General features: G+C 34.8%; 1 protein-coding gene across 1 annotated transcript; it reads left to right on the top strand.

Moving 5' to 3' along the window:
* Nucleotides 1-2,173: 2,173 nt before the first annotated feature.
* On the top strand, nt 2,174-3,985 carry LOC123559167 (clumping factor B-like). The gene is made up of 2 exons (XM_045350986.2): nt 2,174-3,123; nt 3,646-3,985. The coding sequence occupies exons 1-2, from the start codon at nt 2,174-2,176 to the stop codon at nt 3,983-3,985; spliced, it is 1,290 nt and encodes a 429-aa protein (XP_045206921.2).
* Nucleotides 3,986-10,973: the final 6,988 nt, after the last annotated feature.

Raw genomic sequence — 10,973 nt, forward strand, 5'->3', positions numbered from 1 at the left:
ACCCGCAACCATCAGACATTTCAAGGCTTTGATTTACCTCGTTGACAGAAGTCAATCACTTTTTCGGAAAATACCATATCGCATAAATAATCCGTTGTACGCATCCTCGCCGTGACCTTTTATGGTGTTGATATCAACATTCCTTAATTCTTAATGAAAAAAAAAAATACCTTGTTACACATTCTTTTGTTTAACTTTCGTTTGTTGATCTGTTTCAAAAAGAGGACAATGCCATCAGCAATAGAAGTGACTGCGTTATGATCAAAGCATAATTTCGGAAAGAACTGTAAAAAACCCACAACGTTTCACGGTTGCAAGTACTGGCATGGGAGGAGGGTGGTGCGAAGAACAGACCAGACAATTTCTTCCCACACCTGACAGGACAAGTATTGTCTAGGGTGGAAAGAACTGACAAGTAAATGTCTTCCACCACCTGACATGTCAAGTAATGGTTAGGGGGAAAGAAGTGAACGGTCAATTTCTTCCCTCACCTAACGGAGCAAGTACTGGCTATGGGGGAAAGAACTGACCAGTACATGTCTTCCCAAACCTGACAAGTCAAGTACTGGCTTGGGGGAAAAGAACTGACCGGTCATTTTCTTCTCCCACTTAACAGGTCAGAAGAAAGGTCAAGCACATGCTAGGGGGTAAAGTTCAGACCAGTCAGTTTCTTCCCCGCACCTACAAATATTAAATAGTAGTGGCAATCAATGTAAAAAATAATAACAGAAGTTAAAAAAAAAACTTGATTTGACAAAAAGAAAAAGAAAACATTGAGTAAAGTTACAAACAAAAAACGTATATGTTTACTCAAATGAAAAACAATACCTCGTCATATGAGCGCAAAAACTGGAAAACTGACTTTTTTTTCAAAAATCTCTTTTTTTGCATATTTTAGTCCAAAATGATGTCATACATGTATCCCCAATTTTTTTCCCAAGTTTTTATTTAAAAAAAACCCCCCATTTTGCAGAAGTTTGCAAAAACCTGCTATTTGCAAACCAATTTTAGATAAGAGCAAGAAAAGCTAAGTGACTGGGCTTGTTTTTACACCCATAAAATATCATTAACTGCATAAATTTTTAAAGCAAAAACAAGCTAAGAGCACTTAACTTGTTTTTGCAGCTATGTTTTGTTAAAAGACAATATAACAGATAGGCAAACAAAATAGCAAATTTGCATTTCTGATATAATTTCAACATTAAGTGAGTTTGAACACCAATCTGTACTGCTTAATGATCTTAAATTGATAATGACATACTAATTGTCTGTTGTTAATTAGTCTTAATTAGTGATGTCACTTCCTGTTGTGATGATGTCACACTGAAATGTTTGTGGTGATGTCATAGTTAACAACTTTAAAAACAAAGAAAAATATCAAACAGGGAGTGCCACGCACCAAAAGCGCAGCCCCCCAAAACGAACCCCCCAGCACGCAAACGCGTGCACCACACACACACTCAAGGCTTACACATCAGGACAAAACGAACAAACAAAGGAACACAGTGGGGCACCGCCTTGGAACGGTCAGTGGCAAAAATACCACTGGGGATAAACCGGTTTATGGTGCGCACCCAACCTCACTCTTGCCCCCACCATGTTTCAAAGACATGGGACAGTGTAAATAAAAGTAATCCCCTCCAGGTGAATCTCTAACACACGTAATGGAAACAAAAAGGCATGGCATGTAAAACACAAAAATGCTCGTGTATAAATATATAAAAAGCAAACCTTAAGAACCAAAAACGTATGTACTCAATGCCTTTTCAGAAGACAGAGCAACAAGAGAAACACCCTTAAGGGCCCGACGAAACAGGTCAGAAGACAAATATCAAAACAGTTCAGTCCTGGTAGGATTTAAAAACTGCTCATCATAGAGTCCTCCCCCTCTTCCGTCAGACGCAATCAAAGAGGGAAGCGTAGTGTCCAACTGTAAACGGGTTGAACACTAAACATGCCTTCAAAGTTTCATATTAATTTTTTAGCTTATCAGTTCTGTTTTTTTAGGGTTTTTTCTTTTTCTTTTTTTTTCAAAGTACTGATAAATGGTCTGTGTCTGTAAGTGTTCATGATATGGTTTCTGGTGATACTGATAATGTACCGTATCTGAAAGTGATCAAGATATGGGTTCTGCTGATACTGATTATGTACTGTGTCTCTAAGTGATCATGATATGGGTTCTGCTGATACTGATAAATGTACTGTGTCTTTAAGTGATCATGATATGGGTTCTGGTGACACTGATAAATGTACTATGCTTGAAAATGATCACGATATGGGTTCTGCTGATACTGATAAACATACTGTGTCTCTAAGTGATCATGATATGATATCTGCTACTACTGATAAATGTACTGTGTCTGAAAGTGATCATGATATGGGTTCTGCTGATACTGATAAATGTACCGTGTCTCTAACTGATCATGATATGGGTTCTGCTGATACTGATAAATGTACTATGTCTGAAAGTGATCATGATATGGGTTCTGCTGATACTGATAAATGTACTGTGTCTGAAATTGATCATGATATGGGTTCTGCTGATGCTGACAAATGTACCGTGTCTGAAAATGATCCTGATATGGGTTCTGCTGATACTGATAAATGTACCGTGTCTCTAAGTGATCATGATATGGGTTCTGATGATACTGATAAATGTACTGTGTCTCTAAGTGATCATGATATGGGTTCTGGTGATACTGATAAAAGTACCATGTCTAAAAGTGATCATGATATGGGTTCGGCTGATACTGATAAATTTACTGTGTCTGAAAGTGATCATGATATGGGTTCTGCTGATACTGATAAATGTACTATGTCTGAAAATGATCATGATAAGGGTTCTGGTGATACTGATAAATGTACTGTGGCTCGAAGTGATCATGATATGGGTTCTGCTGATACTGATAAATGTACCGTATCTGAAAGTGATCATGATATGGGTTCTGGTGATACTGATAAATGTACCGTGTCTGAAAGTGATCATGATAAGGGTTCTGGTGATACTGATACATGTACCATGTCTGAAAGTGATCATAATATGGGTTCTGCCGATACTGATAAATGTACTATGTCTGAAAGTGATCATGATATGGGTTCTGGTGATACTGATAAATGTATTATGTCTGACAGTGATCATAAAGTTGGGCTTTGTGCTCAATGCTACAAGAAGACACCGTCGTTTATATGACTGAAAAATTGTTGAAAAAGACGTTAAACCCGAACACACACACACTGACAGTGATCATGATGTGGGTTCTGCTGACACTGATAAATGTACTAGGTCTGAAAATAATCATAAGGGTTCTGGTGATACTGATAAATGTACTGTGTCTCTAAGTGATCATGATATTTGTTCTAGTGATACTGATAAATGTACTATGTCTGAAAGTGATTATGATATGGGTTTTGCTGATACTGATAATGTACTCTCTCTGAAAGTGATCATGATATGGGTTCTGCTGATACTGATAAATGTACTAGGTCTGAAAGTGAGCATGATATGGGTTCTGGTGATATTGATAAATGTACTGTGTCTCTAACTCATCATGATATGGGTTCTGCTGATACCGATAAATGAACCGTGTCTGAAAGTGATCAAGACATGGGTTCTGGTGATACTGATAAATGAACTGTGTCTCTAAGTGATCATGATATGGGTTCTGCTGATACTGATAAATGTGCCATGTCTGAAAGTGATCATGATATGGGTTCCGCTTATACTGATAAATGTACTGTGTCTCTAAGTGATCATGATATGGGTTCTACTGATACTGATAAATGTACCATGTCTGAAAGAGATCAAGATATGGATTCTGCTGATATTGATAAACGTACCGTGTCTGAAAGTGTTCATGGTATGGGTTCTGGTGATACTGATAAATGTACTGTGTCTCTAAATGATCATGATATGTGTTCTGCTGATACTGATAAATGCACCATGTCTGAAAGTGATCATGATACGGGTTCTGTTGACACTGATTAATGTACTTTGCTTGAAAATGATCATGATATGGGTTCTGGTGATACTGATAAATGTATTGTGTCTGAAAGTGATCATGATATGGGTTCTGCTGATACTGATCAATGTACTATGTCTGAAAATATATCGTGTCTCTAAGTGATCATGATATGGTTTCTGGTGAAACTGATAAATGTACCATGTCTGAAAGTGATCATAATATGGGTTCTGCTGAAACTGATAAATATACTGTGTCTGAAAGTGATCATGATATGGGTTCTGCTGATACTGATAAATGTACTGTGTCTCTAAGTGATCATGATATGGGTTCTGCTGATACTGATACATGTACTGTGTCTCTAAGTGATCATGATATTGGTTCTGCTGAAATTGATAAATGTACCGTATCTGAAAGTGATCATGATATGGGTTCTGCTGATACTGATAAATGTACTGTGTCTCTAACTGATCATGATATGGGTTCTGCTGATACCGATAAATGTACCGTGTCTGAAAGTGATCATGACATGGGTTCTGTGATACTGATAAATATACTGTGTCTCTAAGTGATCATGATATGGGTTCTGGTGATACTGATAAATGTACTATGTCTGAAAGTGATCATTATATGGGTTCTGGTGATACTGATCCAGCTGGCTTACGGAAGGTCAGTGGTTCTACCCAGGTGCCCGCTCGTGATGAAATAATGCACGGAGGGGCACCTGGGGTCTTCCTCCACCATTAAAGCTGGAAAGTCGCCATACGACCTATCATGTGTCGGTGCGACGTTAAACCCAACAACAACAACAACAACTGATAAATGTACCGTGTCTCTAAGTGATCATGATATGAGTTCTGCTGATACTGATAAATGTACCATGTCTGTAAGTGATCATGATATGGGTTCTGTTGATACTGATAAATGTACCGTGTCTGAAAATGATCATGATGTGAGTTCTGGTGATAATGATAAATGTACTGTATCTGAAAATGATCATGATAAGGGTTCTGGTGATACTGATAAATGTACTGTGTCTGAAAATGATCATGATATGGGTTCTGGTAACAATTATAAATCTGGTAGGGACAAAGTTGAATATTCTGTTACAGAAAGTGGTGACAACTCAGGCTCTGATAACAATGGGAACTCTAACAGTTGTATGTTTAGCTCTGCAGATATGGGGGAATCAGATTCGGTTTCGGGTTCTGGTAACAAACAGCATGAGAATGGGGTTCAAGAGTTAGGATCAGGTGAAAGGGGTAGAAGTATGAATGAAAGCATAGAATTAAATGGGGATGACTTTCATTCTTCAATACAAAATGGGGTACAGAATCAGATAAGCAAAAGAAGCCGTTAAAGGCAAAGAAATCCCGAAAACTGGAAGAGAAATATTCTTAAACGTAGAAGGGATTCTGGGTTGAGCTATGTCGGGCATCTTGGCAAAATTAAGCGTGCAAAAACCCTCAAGCCTGCATGTGGTGTAAGTTGTAAAACAAGAAGTACCTCGCAAATAAATGAACAACAAAGGGAGAACAATTTTAAAAAATTCAATTCTGGAGTCACTCTTCATATATAATACAAAAATATTACATTTTTTCCACTGTAAATCAGATTCCAGTTTAAGGAGACTAGTTTCCAGGCAAAGAGCAAGGCACAGGAAATGTTCTCGCCAGTTTTCATTTACCGTTGACAATTTAAAAATATCTGTATGTAAAACTTTTTATTTTTATTTAGCTACCTTGCATATAACTAGTGCAAAAGTTGATTCTGCTCTTAAACAGTCTAGTCAGTTAACAGGTTTTCCAGCTGATGACAGTAGAGGAAAGCATAATGTGCGTCCTAACAAAATTCATTCTACAATTATTGATGATATCAAAGATTACATAAACTGTTTCCCTCGTGTAGAGTCTCATTATTGCAGAAAGAGTTCTGTAAAAGTGTATCTAGATACTGAGCTTAATTTGACTTAAATGTATGAGCTTTATGTAGAGCAATGTCACAAAAACAATTATGTCCCTGCAAGATTTCACAAGTACAGACAGATATTCAATGCGCAGTTTAATATAGCATTTAATAAACCATTAAAGGACCAGTGTGATCTTTGTGCTGAATTTCACCAGATAATGAAAAATCTCATTTGATGGTAAAAAAAATGAAAGGCACATTAGAAATAAAAATCTTGCAAGACGTCAAAAGATGCAGAGAAGTCTTTGTCTCAGACAAACCCATCCCATGTCACTGCTTGTTTCGACCTGCAGCAGGTCATTACTTTACCAAAATCAAATCAGTCATCTATGTACTTTGCTAGTAAACTGAACAATAATAACCTATCTGTATACTCACTGGGTTCTAAAGAAGCATACTGCTACTTATGGAATGAAACCACTCCTAAACGTGGGTCCTGTGAAATATCTTCCTGTGTGTTTTCATTTTTCAAAACATTGGATCAACAAGAGACCGGCATTCAAAATGTAATCACTTACAGTGACAACTGTCCTGGCCAAAATAAAAATAGAATTTCCTTTCAATGATGTGGCTTAGTCTAAGACTTTTTTATTTTGAAAATATTTCACATAAGTTCCCTGGAAAGGGACACACAATGAACGAAAATGATTCTGTTCATTCAAGCATTGAAAAAAACACTGAAAAATGTGCCAGTGTATACAACATCAGTAAGTTACAGGAATACAAATGGCAATACGCCGTAACCCTTACATTGTAAAAGAAATGGGCTCTAGTGATTTTTATGATTTTTCAATTGTAGCAGACCATATTAGAAATCTCGGGATAGATACACAAGGAAACAAATTACGGTGGTCAGAAATAAGGTGCATCTGTTACGTCAGAGGGTAACAATTTCTTGTTACAGTGAATAAAAGTAACATAAAGACAAACAAGCAACTGTAACAATAACAAAATTTTATTCATGAATTTAAGTAAAAATCCAAATACCTTTTAAAATGACAAAAAGCTTTAAAATCCAATCTAATAACTAAAATAGTCCAAATCTTGTCCAGGTCAAATTTAAATCGAGTCAGAATGAATTCCACAATGTTTCACACAGTTCAAAAGTAATATTAAATATTTATAATTCCTCTCTTCAAAGATAATTTTTAAATCAAGAAATTTTAATATAAATCCTTCAAATAATCCTTCCAAATATTAAATATCCAAACTGGTAATAATTTGTTTTTAAGAAATACCGGAAAGTTTCATCAATATCTACAGTTTAGCTTCTTAGCTTCTATTTCAATCTAAAACATCTGACTATATACTGTATCATGGAAGGTTCCAGAATTTTCAGGTAACAATAAGAAATAAAAGAAATTTCCGGACAGTCTTTTCTAAACATAACAGACATACACTGTTTATTAACCTTTAGCCTGCTGGCGGCAAGTGATTCTGCCTTTGCGACCAGTGCAGACCAAGATCAGCCTGCAAATCCGTGCAGTCTGATCCGTGCAGTCTGATCATGGTATCGCCGAGAAGAAGTCAAATTGCAAACACCAACTGTAAAACATAAACATTGATGTAAAAATGTAAAGCATACCTAAAGACATCCATGTAAAAAAATGTAAAGAACACTATGAATAATATAAAACGTATCTAAAAACATCCATGTAAAAATGTAAAGCATATCTAAAAACAGTACTGTAAAAATGTATGTACGTGTGTGTTAAAATATCAGCTGCAAACATAATAATATTGCAAGATGTAAATAAAAATAAGTAGTGTTAGATCTTTTGATATATTCCTATCTGCTTTAAAAACGATAAAATATTTCCGACTGAAACGTTGTCAAATAACTCTTTCAAAGATTGAACGTCATAATATGTACTACGTTGTGTAGCAAAGTCCACACAGTCGATTAAAATATGTTTAATAGTTAGCGGTGTTTGACATGGTACACATTCAGGTTGATCTTCTTTATTCAAAAGATAAGAGTGAGTCAAACGGGTATGACCTATTCGACAGCGAGAAAGAACAACTTCCTCCCTGCAAACAGATCATGTGCATTTCCCAATATATTCGGTACAAATTATAATCTTTCTTGTAGATAAAACAGTTTGTTATGTACCTTTACTAGTTTGTCCGGTACATTTCTTAGTTTGTGTTGTGCATTCACCAGTTTGTGCTGTACAACTGATAGTTCGTCATGTGAATTTTCCAATATATTCGGTACAAATTATAATTTGTCTTGTAGATTAAACAGTTTGTTATGTACATTTACTAGATAGTCCGGTAAGTTTCTTAGTTTGTGTTGTGCATTCACTAGTTTGTGCTGTACAATAGTTTGTCATGTGCTTTTCTTAATATGTTCGGTACTAATCATAATTTGTTGTGTAGATAAAACAGTTTGTTATGTACATTAACTAGTTTGTCCGGTACATTTCTTAGTTTGTGTTGTGCATTTACTAGTTTGAGCTGTCCAATCAATAGTTCGTTATGTGCTTTTCCCAATATTTTCGGTACAAATCATAACTTGTCTTCTAGATAAAGCAGTTTGTTATGTTTTAATAAACAGATATGTATTAATTATCTTTTCAAAAGTTTCCGAAAATAGATAATTGCCGAAAAGAACTTATTTTACGTAAGTAGTATATTTGTTGTATGTATGAGAATCCACTTGTAAAGACAAAAATTGTAAGGGTACACATATGTAATTTCACATGAAATCGGATATTTTTAAGCAATCAATTGGACAGCACAAACTGGCGAATGCACAACACAAATTAAGAAATGTACCGCTCAAACTAGTAAATGTACATAACAAACTGTTTTATCTAAATAACAAATTATAATTTGTACCGAACATATTGAGAAAAGCACATAACGAACTATTAATTGGACAGCACAAACTAGAGAATGCACAACATAAACTAAGAAATGTACCGGACAAACTAGTTAATGTACATAACAAACTGCTTTATCTACAAGAAAGATTATGATTTGTACCGAATATATTGGAAAAAGCACATGACAAACTGATAATCATTATGTCAAGACAGTCTAGGCGTTCAATACCCCGCACTGAATAAATTAATTAGGGGTTATCCCTAATTGCATGTCTATTTTTAGAAAGGCGGGAATTTTTGATATCAAGAAATACTGGCAATTTTTTATATCAAGAAACGAATTCTTGATATCAAAAAATGATTTCTTGATATCCATAAATCGAATTCTTGATATCAAAAAATAGTCCGTATTTCTAGATATCAAGAAATGATTTCTTGATATCAAGAATTCGATTTCCTGATATCAAAAAATATAACTAATTTGTTGATATCAACAAATGATTTTCTGATATCAAGAAATCGAATTCCTGATATCAAGAAATCGATTTTTTGATATCAAAAAATAGACAACATTCTTAATATCAAAAAATGAATTCCTGATATCAAAAAATCTATTTTTTGATATCAAGAAATTCTTTTTTGATATTAAGAAATGATTTTTTGATATCAGAAATTCGATTTCTTTGTATCAAGAATCATTTCTTGATATCAAAAAATAATTCTTAATATCAAGAAATCGAATTTTTGATATCAACAAATCATTTCTTGATATAAAAAATGCGTAGAAAATAGTAAAACGGCGCCCCATAAAGAACATCTAATATAGCACAGTGATGGTCGGTTATTAATAGACACTGTTTTAAACATATTTCTTAAGAAATTCAAGAATTGTTTATGTTTTACCCTGTTTTGGTTTGTTCAATTGTGACAGACAACTTTTACTGTTGTTTTCCCTGTTATTGCTTTTTGTTACATGTTTTGATGTTAAGGTAAACATTTATGTTTGTGCCTTCAAACCTACAGCGTTTGAAATCATAACACTTTATATAATGATTTTCTCTTTTTCTTGATAAAAGATGCATTAACAATTTTTTGGTTGCGCGATTTTTTTCTGGCAAACAAAATCGCATGCAGCGTATCACTTTTGACAAGTATATTGCAAGACCAAAGGACCAGGTTGGCTTATGGTATCAGTAAATCTGCAAACTAATCAGTTGAAGTTGTAAGTGGTGCTAGTGTAAACGACAGCGTCCTGCCTACTGCGCGCGCAGTGCTGCATGTTCCATTACTGTTCACCAGACCATTACTTTCACTTATTAAATTGTAAATATTTGTTAACCACCATAACTCTCAAGCAAGAGTACATAACTCCATGAAGTATGGGCAGATTTTCCTGGAAATCTGTTATGTTCACAATTTGTCTTAACTAATTCACACATGGCTTTGAGTATGGCTCGCTTCATCGCTAATTCAAGCTCTTGTGCAACTACAAATATTTCAAAACTATTAACATCATGTCTAACTGCTGTGAAGGTGAAAGCCCACGTGGAAAGATACTGCAATAAAGTATACGAAAACTCTGGTAAACACTTATTTTGGTCGATTAAAAATTCTGGCGAAATCCTGGATAAGTTTAAAATTAATAATTACAAGGTTTCTACAGTCAGTACATACGATTTTTCTACTTTGTATACCACTTTACCACATAACTTAATAAATGACAAACTAACTGCCCTAATTCAAAAGACTTTTGCCAGAGAGAATGCTACATTTCTCGCTTGCAACTTTGATAAAGCTTTTTTTACTAGCAATATTATTAAACATTATACAATGTGGACCTGTGACGAAGTTTTTAAAGCCCTTTCCTTTTTATTGAACAACATTTACATCAGGTTTGGGAATACAGTTATTAGACAAGTTGTTGGTTTTCCCATGGGAACAAATTGTGCACCCCTTGTCGCAGATTTGTTTTTATATTGTTATGAAAGAGACTTTATGCTGAGCCTTTCTCCAGATACGCAGGCAGATATTATAACTGCATTTAATAATACATCACGCTATCTGGATTATATTCTTAATATGGATGATCCGTTTTTCGGTCATTTGGTGGGTACTATTTATCCTAGGGAGCTTCAGTTAATTAAAACTAACAATTCGGATACTGATGCTTCATTTTTAGATTTACATCTCTCTATTTATGATAATATTATACATA

The sequence above is a fragment of the Mercenaria mercenaria genome, chromosome 15 (genome assembly GCF_021730395.1).
Source record: "Mercenaria mercenaria strain notata chromosome 15, MADL_Memer_1, whole genome shotgun sequence".
In the NCBI taxonomy this organism is placed as follows: Eukaryota; Metazoa; Mollusca; class Bivalvia; order Venerida; family Veneridae; genus Mercenaria; species Mercenaria mercenaria.